Below are 14,525 nucleotides of genomic sequence, written 5' to 3'. Positions count from 1 at the left end.
TTGTTGTCAACTAGATTGTGCTGGTTCAAATGGATTGAGAATTAACCTTATGAAACCCACATATGATCACTGACTAGCGACCGATGTGGAATAATGAGGAGCTGAATAAATATATCAATTTGAATGGTGATATCAGTCATTTAATCTTGAGTCTAAGTCTAATCAGACTTTTAATCAAACAGTTGTAGATATATTCTTGCAAGTTTATAGTTATATTTACAGATAAAGATCCGGAAATGGAATATATTGGCCTTTTCATTCTTGTTTTGATGATGATGATGATGATGATGATGATGATGATGATGTCGTCATCTCCAAGGATCCCCACGCACTTACATTTTAATCGACTTCATACAATGGGCTCAAACGAAACCACTGTACACTTGGCTGTGATTCAGCCACAGTTGCGCTCTGTGAGCAGACGGCGGGCTGCGGATGCTCGGTGACGCGCTTTGTGACTTCACGCGGACGGCTGGAGGGGGAGGCGGAGGGGGAGAAGAGGAGAGGAGAGGAGGGAGGAGGACGCCGCCGCCGCTGCCGAGCTCTGTTGCTCTTTCGCCGTCCCCTCTCGTTTTCTCTGCGGGCTTTCGGGCAGCACCCAGCCGTAGGGATGGAGCCAGCGGGCGGGTACGGCGCCGGGAAGGCCGGGGGCGTCGCCTTCGATCCGGTCGCCTTCTTCACGCATCCCCGGACCGTCCTTCGGCTGATGTCGTGGGTAAGCCTTCCTCCCCCCACAGCAGTTCCCACCTCGCAATGTGCGGGGTGCCGACAGCGGTCGGGCCTCCAGCAGCCCCTCCATCCAGCTTCCCATTCACACCGTTAGTGTTCGAACACTCCGCATCAGCGGAAATCACGGATGCTTTTTTTCTCTTCTTTTTTTTTTGTTGCGGCAGGATGAGCTCTCGGAGCTCCGCTGCGGGGTTCTAGGGGGGTCGGAGACAAACACCGGTTCTGTTGTGCAGCCTGTGGCTGGAGCTCCGGAGGCTCATTAGCATGTGTTGATGTGGAGCCTCTTTATGTCTGGATGGAACTCCTGCCTGGCAGGCAGCGCTTTGCCTTGAATGGAGCTGCTCTCCGGTGCGGTGCGGTGCGGTGCTGTGCGGTGCGGTGCTGTGCAGCCGTGACTCATGCACAATGTGCACCGGAGGAACAATTTGTTTTCTAGGTGGTGGAAGAGCGGCTTCTCTTTACGTCCACCTCTGACTCAGACGCGTAATTCAATTGACTTCCCGTCATTTTATTTGTCAGGGGGGAACAAAAGGGTTCAATCAGATTCAAGAGGAGATGCTTTGCAGCACCGCTGTCTCGATCTATTGTCTGATAATTTTTTTCTTCTTTATAACCTTTATTATTTACGACGCTGCCAACTTAAGATTTTAATTGTTCAGTGTTTTACAGGTTTTCTCTTGGTTAACGGTCTGCTTAAGCCACTGGAATAGTTATATCATCTATTATCATAAAATATATGTATTTTTTTTTTAAGCATTTTAAATAATTTACTCTTAAAATATGATACAACTAAATAAAATAGCAGATATTGCCAATTCAGGGTAATGGCACTTAAAGACGCTCAATTTGTAATGTTTAAAACATGACACCATTCCCCCCCACCCGCCAAAATGTATTAAAATGTCATTTTTTTAAAAGGAAACATCTGTTCTAGTTTGCCAGGTGATTAGAAAAAGTGAAACAATAAAACAAAAATAATAAATCCTTGTTACTTTCAACGAGATCCGTGGGTTGCTGCTAGGGCACAGGCCGGAGTTTAATCAGCCTTAGTCGGGTCGCCTGCTGAGGATGTATGATGTTTCAAAGACCCGAAACATCCTATGACCCCAGGAAACATCACTGATGATGTGCCCGAGCAGTGCATTCATTTGGAATGTTTCTGATAATACAACTATTTGCATTTAAATAATGAGAAATGTCTTCATATATATATATTTATTAAATTTTGTTTTTGTTTTCTTTGGTCAATTTGAGGTATTTGAACCATTGGCAACCTGCACACACCAATCAGTGAAGGCTTCACAGTGTATGTTAATGTAACGTAGAATTAATCTTTTTTTTTTTTTTTGATTGAATTTACATCCTAAGGATTTTAAAAATATACTTCAAGCGAGGTGTAATATTTGCTCCTCGATCCCCCAGTTTCAGTTGGATTGTAATGTAATTCCACAGCGCGCAATGCTGGAATAAGTTGTGGCCAAGCCTCTACAGTTTTGCTCTCTGCAGCTCCAGTGTCAACTTGTGTTGCGATCTTTGTGGAGCAGGTATGAGGAATGGAAGGCATTCGCACGGCAGTGTGAGTTCATTCTCTCCTGCCTGTTAGATAACAGAGGGGTGTGTGTGCTGTCGTCCCCTGCAGGTCTTCTCCATGGTGGTCTTCAGCTGCATCATCAACGAGGGCTACATCAACATCGGCAGCGAGCGCCTGCTCTGCGTCTTCAACAACAACGCGGACGCCTGTAACTTCGGCATCACGGTGGGCGTGGCCTGCTTCCTCGGCAGCATCTTTTTCCTCATCCTGGACGTTTACTTCCCCTCCATGAGCAACATCAAGGACAGGAGACGCGCCGTCATGCTCGACCTCGGATTCTCCGGTACCTGTTTCCAGTCATTAACGATCGTGTTCAAGCGTGCACAAATTAAACATATGTTAAAAAACTTTGCCATATAGACCAAGTTGTGGTTTTTAAACTTAAAGTAAACCAGGCTTAATGTAAAATGTAATCTCCGATTTCTGCCAAATGGGTGACATTTTTTGTCGTACTCAAAGATTTTCCTCGTACTCGGATTACACATCAAGCAGAACAAGATGATAGAGCTGTTAAGAAAATTGATAAATCCAACAGCTGCTCTGCTTGACTGTGGTATCAAGGCATAAATCACTGTCAACACCTTCAAAAAAAAAAAAAAAAAAACCTTCCTACTTGTAATTCTGAACTTACAATATATTCTCGTCTTCTGTAGATACGTTTTTATTTGTGATGTTCAGTTATCTGGTTAAGTTCATTTTTATCAATATATTTACTTTAGTTCTTATTTTGAGTTTAGTGGGTGGCAAATATTATGTCAAGACAAGACACCTGTGTCATAAGTAAGTTAATTATTTAAATTCACGTGAAAATAAAGGAGGAAAAAAGTGCTAAAAAATAAAAGTGAGATCAGGGATCATTGACCTAAATTAGAGATTTCACTCCTTTGCTCTTCACCACTGTGATGAACCTTTTCTACTCCTTATAACTGTTCTGGAGTTTCACAGAGTTAAAGACTTTACTTTGCTTCATACAGAAGAAGTAATTTAGTCATTTAAGATAAAATAAAATGCCTAGTATGTTACGTTTACAAATGGTTTTAATGTAATGAGAGAATTTTCTTTTTTAATCTAATGTGAAACTCCAGAATGGTTACGTGGATAAACGGTTGAAATACCAGTGTAGGGTGAACACTCCCTTTCGTGTAGTTACCTTTAACGGAGGCACATTACATCAGACTTCTGCTTGACTCTTCTTTGTCCCGCCTCCAGGTGTTGCCTGCTTCCTGTGGTTTGTTGGCTTCTGTTTTCTGGCCAATCAGTGGCAGGCTACCTCTGCCGAGGAGCTGCCATTGGCCCAGGGCTCCGACGCAGCCCGAGCCACCATCACCTTCTGCTTCTTCTCCATCCTGACCTGGGTCTGTATATCTGTGTATGTCTGTATGCGCTATGCACACCCATCCTCCATCTGTACATTAATGTGTGTGTGCGTGTGTGTGTGTGTCCATCGTCCTGTCTGTGTGTGTTCCAGGGATATCAGTCTCTGCTGACAATGCAAACACTTAAAAGTGTCTCCTTCCTGGAGGACACACAGGGGCTTCTGTCCAGGAGTCCCTCAACAGTCTCCCCAGCCTGACACACACTAACCACTAACGACAACCAGTTGTGTTTAATGTACAAATGAGAATTTCAGGATTTCTGTCCACTTAAAATCTCTTAATTTTTGGCCCCCGAACAAATGTTATGAGGACAACGGCAGTGACAAATCCAAAGCTTTCGCTGCCAAGCGACACGCAGAAACGACTTGTAACAACAGCTTTCATAATCATAATCATAATCCTTCCAGTTCTTAACACTTTGGCCAAAAATAGACCCAAAAAGCTTTTTCTACCTGGCAAAGCTTTGACACTTTTCTGGGGAGCTGAGGAGCCAAACTGTGCCTTCACTGGATGTCATGTGCCGTTTCGGGGCTAGAGAACACACACACACACACACACACACACACACACACACACACACACACACACAGAGCTTACGATGTGTTAGAGTTGCTGTGCCAGGAAGTAATGCGTGTCGGACACAGAGCAGCTGGTTTATTATACAGTAACGACCCCGTAGTGTCTGTTTAAACCATCTGAGCAGCAAACTGTGAGAGGACATTCATCTTACTTTCAGAGGGTGAAGGGAATATAAAAGCTGTAATTGTTTTAAAAGTCTACAAATCCTTAATGTACAGCATTCCAGCACGGTTCTGTTTTTCAGCAGAGCTTTGCCAAATCGGTGCAATAGTTTCCAGCAGAGAATTCACAGCAAGTGTCAAAGAACAGTCAGTGTTCTTAAAGGAACTCATTTCACACAGTCACAACTCCCTGTGTGTTATTCTGGAACCTCGAGTATGAAAAATGTAAGCGAACAATGTTGCTGAGGTTCTTTCGGCTTGGTGAACTCCAAAAACAAAGACCTTCCAAATAAACAGCTTCTCCACGATGGGAGGATTTACACAAGGTGTTACAAACAGTAAAGCAATGATTTCAAGCAGAAATTATGTATTTCATTTATTTTATTTTATTTTATATATTATTATTTTAAAATTGTTTACCCACCACTTTTGGAGACTGTAAGCGGGGGCAATTGAACAAGATGAACAATAGACTAGATTTAGATTTTTACTCGTATCAAAAATTATATTTGTACTTGTGTAAAAATAGAAGTATTTTCCCAAAAATATTCTTCTAGCACTAATGTACGTCTTATGCTGTGCACTTCTGGCTGAGGTCACCTACACACAGGAGCATGTAACACTGACACACTTTGTTGCCTTTTGGCTTATCTTGACATAGAGGTGAACAGCAAATGGCTGAGAACTTTTCCTTTAATCCAAGCAAAGGACAAATCTACAAAAAAAAAAAGTGTGTGTTGTATTCACGTTATTGTTGACCTCTGACTCACCATCGTGCCTGTCTTCAGAGCAGCTCGTCTCTGAAACACTTTGTTCTGCTAAGTGTGCAACAACTCGCTTTTCCAACCTGTATGTGTGTGTGTGTGTGTGTGTTACTAACAGGCCGTGCTGACGCTGAGCGCCTTGCGCCGCTACCTAACCGGCAGCAAAACCAACCTGTTCACATGGCAGCACATGGAGCCCTCTGCTGGCCACGCCCGAGCCACGCCTTACCCCATTGCCAACGGCGCCACAATAGTCACCACCAGCCCCTATCAAGCCACGCCCTTCACCGAAACCCTGGACCCCCAGAAACTCACGCAGCAGCGGCCGATGGCCCCGGCCTTCTAGACACAGACGGACGGACGGACGGACCGGCGGAGGCCCGAGCCCAGCGGTTCCACAGACATGGAAGACTTCCTGGCCACAACGAATAGCAGCTTCTCACCCCGGCCCTGCGGTGTGGCGGCACATGGGCGTATGAGTGACCTATGAGCTACTTACAAAGTGCCGGCTCGGCTCGGCTCAGCTAGTCGTAAACTCTGTGTCAAAGATCACTGTCTCCTGCTCGTGCACACGCGCACCACCGCACAGCCACGCAAACACAGCCGTCAGTATTCACACCCTGGAAAGCAGATATAGACACGCACACCTGGACACACATGTATATACACTTGGACATTCACAGGCAGGCAGGCAGGAGGACACACACACACACACACACACACACTTGACTCAATGTTCACGTGCTAAGGTGCAGATTAACTTAGTGTTAGGTCAGTGCCGATGCTCCATCCGCCTTATTAAAACGGTTGTTCAGTGGAAGAGAATGCAGAGGAAGGGCAGCGAGTGAAGCTGCGCGGCTCCATTATCGCCCTCTGTTTACCTTCAGCCGCTCGCCAGCCGCCCCTGCAGACCTCGGCTCCTCCCACCGGACGCCACAGAGACAAGACGGGCAGTTTGACCAACAGAATGTAGCAAGAAGTGGGTAGCAAAAAGCAGGGTAGCTTAATGCATTCTGAATGCTATGGTGTTTCAGTGTGAAATATTCATGTGATTAAATATTTCATTGTGATATTCCAAAGTGGTGAGATGAAAAATAATATGAAAACACTATCCTCCTCCTCCTTCTCCACAACAAACACTCGCAGGAATGTGACTCTGCCCTTTTTTTTGTAAAGCACGATTGAATCGCTTCACATTGGCTTCTTTTTGCAACACCAGTCTTTCCGACGTGGGACTGAGATCTAAGGATGTGCTCAGCATATTAATAAACATCTTCTGGGGAGCTATAATTGGACGAGGGTGTTTGAGTTAAGTCACATTCATTAGTGGCACCAGCCGGCAGCTGGGTCTCGGCTTTACTTTTGGATTAATGACAGATCACAGCCTCCTATACTGTGTATGTTGACTTCTTTATTTAAAAAAAAAAAAGAAAGAAAGAAAAAGAAGAAGAAAAAAAAAAGAATTGCTGAGTAAGACACAAGGTTGTGAGTCAAATGAAAGTCAGACAGGTAGTGGTTTTATTCCAGCACTGTCCAATAAATGTAGCTGCAGGTGAGCTTGTTTCATGCCCTTCATTGCTTTCATTCTGCACAAATATTTCTCTGTACTCAAAAAAATCGCCGTCTTTATAATCGCCATCCAACCATCATCTCGCCCCCAGCACCAGCAGACACAATAGACATTCAAAAGAAAATGCAGAAATTCACCGTTGCAGCTTCTCATATCGTCTCTGCTTGTGTTAATAAAATAGAATCTCAGCCTACAAAGTTGTTTTTTTTACGTGCCGTTTTATTACCTGAATAAGCCCTTTCTTCTTTACATCTGCCTCCGCTCCAAAGTTCACCATGCAACCGGAACAGTGTGACGTCGACAAACAATCTGGAGAGGACGGGCCAGTTCCAGCGTCAGACAGCAGGGGGCACACTAACACTGCGGGCCTCTCATCGCATGCTCTGACGCTCACCTGCGCTGGACTACCTCTACCCTGAGTACTAAGACATAGAGAGGGAGCAGGGAGAGAATTCTGAGTGGACGCTTAAAAAAAAAAAAATAAATAAAACCAATAAAACGAAAGGGAGTGAGGGGGAGAAGCGAGGTAGGTCCTACTGAAGCCGAGGTCACACTACAGGGCGAGTTTGGGGAGCCGGGTGGGAGACGGGGAGGAAGGGATTCAAATATTTTTGATGTGCGGTCGGACAAAAAAAATAAACACATCAGTATGAAACTAATGTATCAGTTTATATCGATATATATAAGTGTGTCTGTGAGAGAGATATTAAAAATAGAATAAATGGGGGAACTTTTGGGAGAAATCTGTCGAACGAAACATTTTTGAACATATCTATTACAACACGTACATATAAAACTCTCTGTCAGCAATAAGTATTGATGAGTCTATTCAATCTTGTAAACATAAACTGCACCACAAAGCAAGACGTCGTGTGTGGAGCTGACAGGACTGATTGCTTTGTTGGTCGTCTTTCAGTTCTTTAGGATAAAAGTCATTCAGTGAAGGAAGCTCGTCAACTATGACAGCGTTTGTTCGTGGCAGTGCCTTGTTTTATTTTTTGAACTAACATAACAGTGAAGTGATTTTGTTTGATTGTTTTTGTTCAAGGTCTGGTTGGACTTGCATGACCCTCCAGATTGAGTTTTCAAAATATTATTGACCCCTGGCCTCTCCTGTGACAAAACAACATGTTTATTTGGTTAAAGTGAAGTGTTAAATGGAAATTAAATGGGTCGCCATCCCTCGCAGCGATTTTGCCGACAAAACAAGCACATCCTTCAACGACTGGACGTCTTTTTCTCCACGTTTTATCATTTTTGTACTCTGACCAAGGCTCAAGGTGTTGAGGAAGAAGATGAGGGTGGAAGAGGAAGATTGATGATGATGAATGGGAGGTTGCCAGGAGGTGTTTGAGTAAATAGGGGAGAGCAGTGACTACTGTGTCTCAACTAAGTCTAGGATTCTGACGGCAGAAACGGAAATGTCTGGTCCGTGTGCATCTCGAGTGCAAGTAGCACAAAGTGTCTTTCAAAAAAAGAAAATGAAACACCCGCACGCTCTCACGCACAGTCCTGCCCCCCGGACAGCCTGTGAAGACCTGTGATTGGACGGGAGGAGGCGGGGTCGGGGTCGGGGTCGAGGGGGCCGTCAGCCAGGAAGCACACGTCCCTGCTGTTTCTCGCACTTTCTTTGCGAGCTTCAGCAGCAGAGAGAGAGAAAATAAACAAACACGGAAGCCTCCATTCGGTTTCGCAGTCTCAGTCGTCCGCTGGGCTTCCTTCGCTCTGATTGGCCGAGAGGACGGTGGTGGCGGCGTCGAAGGACAGAGTCCGCCTCCGCAGCTCCACGCTGTTGTCCAACAGCTGCGTGGCCTCGGTGGGAGGCTCCTCCCCCGGGGGCGGGCTCATCCGCTCCTTCCAGTTCCTGCCCGACACAGGGGACACCGATTGGCTGAGGCGGCCCCGGTGCTCCCCGGGGGCCGGCGACAGGTGTCTGCTTTTGTGCGAGGGGCTGCCGGCCTGCCGAGCGGCACTGTTGATGCGGCTGACCTCCTCGTCGGCCGCCACGTCCGACGTGAAGCCCAGGTCACGGGCGCCCGTCCAGGGGCCGCGGGGCGGCGCCGACGGGCCGGGCTCATTGCTGCCGCTGCCAGGGACCCGCAGGCCTGACGGGCTCAGTGGGCTGAGGGGCCTCATCTGGACGTCCGTCTCCAGCGGCGGAGGCTCACACGCCACCTGCTCGGCTCCCTGGTCCCGCCCGGCGCTCTCGCTGGGGCTCCTGCAGGTGATGGTCCTCTGCGGGTGGTTGTACTTGAGCGTGTGGACACTGGACGAGCGCTGGCGCGGCGGCGTGGAGGAGGCAGCCGGCACGGTGAGGTGAGAGTCGGCCAGGTCGTCCCCCGAGCCGCCCTGGTCCAGGGAGTCGGTGCGCACAGCCTCCTGGGCACGCAACACATGACAGTTGAAAGAGGGATGTGATGCTCGAAAGACACAGAAATATTTAGAAATGTTGAAAATATTTTGCGGTGTTTCTGAACTGGTGGGTCGGAACCCAAAAGTGGGTCTTGGAGCTGTTTTGATTGGGTCGCAGCTTTGTGGGCAGTATCTCCCTTTTTTCTTTTTTCTTTTTTTTTTTTTTAAAAAAAAAGGGATTTTAAAATATATATATTTTGAGAGAAAACAGGACAGGACACACAATTCGATTCCTAAATTCAATAATTTCTTTACTAGCCATGATAAAACGTGGGCGAGCGTTTTTATTTTTGTGGAATATATTTGGGTCATGACTTCATTATTGGGAAAAAAGTCTGGGCCCTGAGACGCCACCAGCTGAGAACCACTGGTTTAAAATACAGATAATAGCATTTTTTTTTATAGGGAGTATAGATCACAATCATATCTAAAATGCTGATGATTATTTTTGCTATTATGAACAACAGGACAAGGACCAGCATGCCAAATAGTCAGAGCCCCCTCCCCCCCCCCACCCGATTAACCCATGAGACCCCGGAAGGCCTCAAAGAATATGGCATGCACACTGACCAGGACCTAAACAACACAGCTGAATATATCAAAAAGCTGTGCACCAAATACATTAATCTGTATGTAATACTAAATTGTTGAAGACATGATTGCACAACGCACGTCCACACTGAGTGGGCAAAAATTGCCGAGCACATTCATTCACACTCAAATGGGTCCAAAAGATCTGAGCCTGTGAGGATGCACCTCATCTCACTAGCCACAGTGGTGACACAATCACCAGAGCAAGTTGGCTAAAAGAAAAAAATTATAGCGAGAAAAGGTTCTAGGCAAAAAGCAGCAAATTTCACTGAGGCCTTGACGCTGCACTCTGAGTTTGGTTTTTGTGCGATAAAATTGAGTGTTTTTACTGTGTCTTTGAAAAACCCAGTTGAAAAAAAAACAGTAATAGAGGAAGAAGCAAAACCTTGTCACTTCTGGCAAGTACAAGAGCCGTGCCTGGCTTGTGACAAGACTCACCAATGTTGAAATTACTGCACGACCCAATAAGCGTACCGCACTCGACTGCACAGCCCAGTTGTGCAGTTTGTCACTCACAGCTCTGGATTCTAAAGAATATTGGCTGGATTCAGGGGAAGAACATATGTTGTGATGCGTTTGTGCACACGCTGATTGGCTGCACACCCTGCTGCTCACATTATACAATAACCACAGTCCATGTGCCTGGATGGGCCGCATTCAAATGCATCGAACGATAAAAGCCGCACAAAGGTCACGGCGTACAACTCTGAAAGAAACCAGCTGCTTTGTAGGGGATTTAATTGACCCGTTACTACAAAACACCTGCAAACAACAACTACAAATCTTCGCCTCAGCTGCTGCAGCAGCGCAACGCTTTCCTTCACCCATCACAATGAGAGCGGACTGGCTTTTCAATGGTCCTCCATTCATTTTAAATCATCAGCATGGGCAGTTTGCTGAATCCATGAATATAAAGTTGCATAAATCATTTTTTTAAGAGCTTCATTATCATTAGGTAATAATGCAGCCTTGGCGCCGGCTGGAATTTGGGCTGTATTTTAATGCAAAGATAACGCGTCAAAAGAAGAATATAAATGATAGTAATGCTGCAAAAAAAAAAACACACGGTATGCAAAATAGAGAAAGATGGTTTAAAAAGATAAAGAAAAGAAAAAAGAAGGAAGAGGACACCTGTCTCCGTAGCTGTCTGCTGGCAGAGCGGAAGGACGGCGGTCTCTTAAGGCCTGACGTGTCGGGGACGTAGGAGGGGCTCAGCATGTTCCTGTCCAGGCCGTCGTCAGGACTGAGCCACTGAGAAGGCTGTCTGCTGGCACTGTAGGTGGGGCTCAGCCTGAGCGACGAGTGTCTGTCTATGCTGTGGCTGGACCTCAGCCTGGGCCGCTCCGCCCCGGGCTCTGCGTTCAGCCTGTAGCCGTCCACGCTGCGGGTGGAGCTGAGTCTGTGTCGGCTGATGCGCCGGGCCGGGCTGAAGCGGTAGCCGTCGATGCTGTGGGCCGAGTCCAGCCTGTGCCTGTTTCCCCTGGGGGCCGAGGTGAACCTGAAGCCCTCCACGCTGTCGGCCGGGCTGAGGCGGTGCGGCGAGTACCTGTCGATGCTCTGCGAGGTGCTGAGGAAGATCTGAGGGCGCGAGCCGCGTCCCGACCCCAGCGAGGCGTGGCTGAAGGCAGGCAGAGCTCCAGGCACCTGCAGCAGGGAGCTTCCTCCGCTGGAGCCCAGAGACGACATGGAGCCTGCCAGCGACAAGGATGGTGAAAAGTTTTGTGGATGTCAAGGAAAGAATTTCACTGGCAGATGAAAGAACTTTACTGCAGTTTACTTCTTTATATCCAGACTGTTATTTTCCCCTCCCTAATCCATGCTTTGTCCTCTTGAAATGCTTTCTTCACTGGACTTCCTTCCATGGAATAGACATTTGCCTATTTTAAAAACCCTATTATCATTTATTATTATCATTTTTGCCTACACAGACACTGTGTGTTTGTCTGCGTCATTTACAGTTAGGTCTTGACACTTCCGCCGATGTGAAACAAAGCCTTTTTGTAATCTTTATTTGTTATTTACAAATTAGGAATAACACGTTAAAACGCAACTGAATATATTTGAAAAGTATGGCATCTCTTTTATCATGCACTCTTTATCTGTTTTATCTTAGAAAAGAAAGCCATAAACGTAAAGCACTGATGCCAATTTCTATTCTGTTGTCGTGTGTTATCTGCTACGCTAATGGCTGCACATAATAAACCTGAAGTGTTGACCGAGCTACTCCGCAGTCATTCATGCATACACAAGAAGCAACCTATTTGTCTCTAATTGAGCAACGATCTCTCGCGGGATAGATGAGGACTTTTATGGAAGCAATAATCATCACGCTACTTATTCGCAGCTTCTTCTTTCTCTTACGAGGGAAATGGGAGGACGGAAATTACCTGAGAAGCTGTAGCCGGAGCAGGGTTCATGGCCAATCAGGGGGTAGGGGGAGCATCGTGGCGGCGGAGCGCTGTTGTCGCTGGGGAGAGACAGCATGCGTCCCATGCTCTGCAGGTTGCCATGGGAACCCTTCTCATCCTCGACCTGCACCTGCCGCGTGACGATCACAGGGCGTCAGCACCACCGTCCGCCATCGCCGCCCGATCGGAACGTTCGGCCGATTTACCTGCGCAGGTGCGTCCAGGTTGGCTCCCGGGTCTCCGCCCACCGACACAACGCTGAGGCGCCTGCTGGCCTCCTCCCGCTCCCGTTCCCGCTCTCGTTCCCGCTCCCGCTCCTGCTGCTCCGCCCTCTCCTCCATCTCCTCCAGCTGCGCCTCCTTGTTGCTGTCCTCCAGGTGCTTCATGAGCACGGCCACCACCACGTTGACCAGCACGAACTGGGCCGTCAGCACGAACGTGACGAAGTACACCGGGGAGATGATGGACAGGTAGCTGAGGCAGTGGCGGTCCTGCGGCCGGCAGTCTCGCAGCGTGTCCTGGGAGAAGGAGGAGGAGAAGGAAGAGGAGGAGTAGCAGAGGAGATTATGTAAAAAATGCAAGAGGCATTTTCGGGAAGATAGCTGCTAGAGGTTCTAAGGTGTTATTTCGATGTTAATGCAGTCAGCTGTGCTTCGCGTCACCTACGACGGGAGGTGGTGTCACTCTGGATGCGACATGAGAGGACAAACTGACGCTAAACTGCACGTGTCAGCAGTTCTCTGTCTTAAGGGCCGACCGTCTCGGTCTTCGACAGCAACTCGGTTATGTAACATAAGCGATACTTTGAGACGTGCTCGGAAAAGAGCCAGACACAAACATGAGCTTTGTCGTCTCGCCGTCCTCTTAAAAGCTTCCACGGAGCAGAAGCAAAAAAGAAAAAAGAAGAAGAAGAAGAAGAAAAAAAAAGGAAAAACAACCTTCATAATCCCGCTCCAGTTGTCACCGGTAGACACTCTGAAGAGTGTGAGGAAGGCCATGCCAAAGTTGTCAAAGGTAGCGTGGCGGCTAAGACCTTCACAGGGGTTTTCTTCTGAGCACTCTGCAAGAAGAAGAAGAAGAAGGAGAGAAGAACATTAGAGGAGGGAGGAGGAGAAGAGGAGGAAGTCTGGGGGGGAAGGAGGAGGAGCACAGTTTCAATCGGCGATTGCAAATTGCCATATTTAATGTACGTGGCACCACAAAGTGTATGCACGTTACGCAATCCGCCATGATCTCACCAGCGTCAACCGAGGCACGCGCACCCACACACACACACAAACACACGCACAAACACACACACGCCACCCAACTGAAATGCATGCACACTCTGCGCTCACACACACGCATGCATGCATACATGTACGCACACACTAACCCAGTTTTCCAAAGAGCTCAACTCCCAGAGCCGCATAGATGAAGAACAGCAACATGAAGAGCAGACCCAGATTCCCCACCTAGGCAGACATGTTAAACGCACACACACAGATATATACAGCATATGATACACAGAAATAAAGACATGGTACAGTATACATCAAGAGGTGCAGACATGCAAACACAGAGAGAGAGAGAGAGAGAGAGAGAGAGAGAGAGAGAGAGAGAGAGAGAGAGAGAGAGAGAGAGAGGGAGGAGACGGAGAGCCTTATCGCCCTGATGTTTACTGCGTCAAGCCACTGGAAGCATCATTAAACCTCTTATTTCTAAATCCAGTCCTTGCGATTCAGGCACTTGCCTGAGCAAAACGTGGACCTGTCTAGTCAGATGATGGATAAAGCTATTAGGGGAGAGCGCAGGAGGAAAAACACACTGTACTGTGTTCCAAATTGCATACTTTTCTACAGGATACTTAATATTTGAGTGCAAAAGTACAGAATAACGGGACGCTTGCGACGCAACGTGTCCTTCCGCCGTGTCGCTAGCTTGTGAAATGGCAGAAGGGGAATCATTGCGGCCGGGTTGTTAGAAAATGCATGTTACATAATGGCACAATTAGGTGAACAGTTTGGAGAAAACACTTTACTGCAACACACGATGAGTGTACTGTGCGGAGGTACACATTTGAAACACACTACTGGGTTTAAACACCTGGCAGGATTTTTAAAGCCGTCTTATTTGCACATCAGAAGACAGTTTGTGTTGTTGCCATTAACTTGTGTTCACTTGCGCCTGCACCACCCAAAGCCCTCTGCACCCTTCTGAGGTTGAGGTAGCTCTTTCCTGTAAACCTGCAAGGCATCTTTCTATTCAGCTGAAGAGTCTACAAACACATTGTTCAGAGACCAGTGTTGATAACAGTTGGCATTAAAAACCAAGAAGCAGCATCTGATGCAAAGCAGATGTGAAG

The 14,525-nt window shown here is 47.1% G+C and overlaps 2 protein-coding genes across 3 annotated transcripts in view; one reads left to right on the top strand and one right to left on the bottom strand.

Annotated features, from left to right (window-relative positions):
* Positions 1-268: 268 nt before the first annotated feature.
* On the top strand, positions 269-6,643 carry LOC142893282 (synaptogyrin-1-like). 2 transcript variants are annotated; one of them, XM_076033718.1, is made up of 4 exons: positions 269-715; positions 2,369-2,603; positions 3,530-3,675; positions 5,319-6,643. In XM_076033718.1, exons 1-4 carry the CDS (start codon positions 611-613, stop codon positions 5,544-5,546), a joined length of 714 nt encoding a protein of 237 aa, XP_075889833.1. In that variant the 5' UTR covers positions 269-610; the 3' UTR covers positions 5,547-6,643. The 2 variants fall into 2 exon arrangements, with proteins under 2 accessions (XP_075889833.1, XP_075889841.1); XM_076033726.1 differs by lacking the exon at positions 5,319-6,643 and adding an exon at positions 3,789-5,143.
* A 1,656-nt stretch (positions 6,644-8,299) lies between these two features.
* Positions 8,300-14,525, bottom strand: part of LOC142893314 (voltage-dependent T-type calcium channel subunit alpha-1H-like) — a 45,193-nt gene continuing 38,967 nt past the window's right edge. The window contains exons 30-35 of the mRNA XM_076033782.1: positions 13,557-13,635; positions 13,120-13,241; positions 12,388-12,699; positions 12,161-12,311; positions 10,905-11,464; positions 8,300-9,149 (exon numbers count right to left, since the gene is read on the bottom strand). Coding sequence (XP_075889897.1) covers positions 8,469-9,149; positions 10,905-11,464; positions 12,161-12,311; positions 12,388-12,699; positions 13,120-13,241; positions 13,557-13,635 — 1,905 coding nt within the window. The 3' untranslated portion in view covers positions 8,300-8,468. The remainder of the gene's footprint in view (positions 9,150-10,904; positions 11,465-12,160; positions 12,312-12,387; positions 12,700-13,119; positions 13,242-13,556; positions 13,636-14,525) is intronic.

Source organism: Nelusetta ayraudi, unplaced genomic scaffold (assembly GCF_046127955.1).
Source record: "Nelusetta ayraudi isolate G7.1 ecotype Tasmania unplaced genomic scaffold, CSIRO-AGI_Nayr_v1 ptg000004l, whole genome shotgun sequence".
In the NCBI taxonomy this organism is placed as follows: domain Eukaryota; kingdom Metazoa; phylum Chordata; class Actinopteri; order Tetraodontiformes; family Monacanthidae; genus Nelusetta; species Nelusetta ayraudi.
The sequence above is the reverse complement of the archived record's forward strand: the minus strand, read 5'-3'. Positions and strand labels throughout refer to the sequence as shown.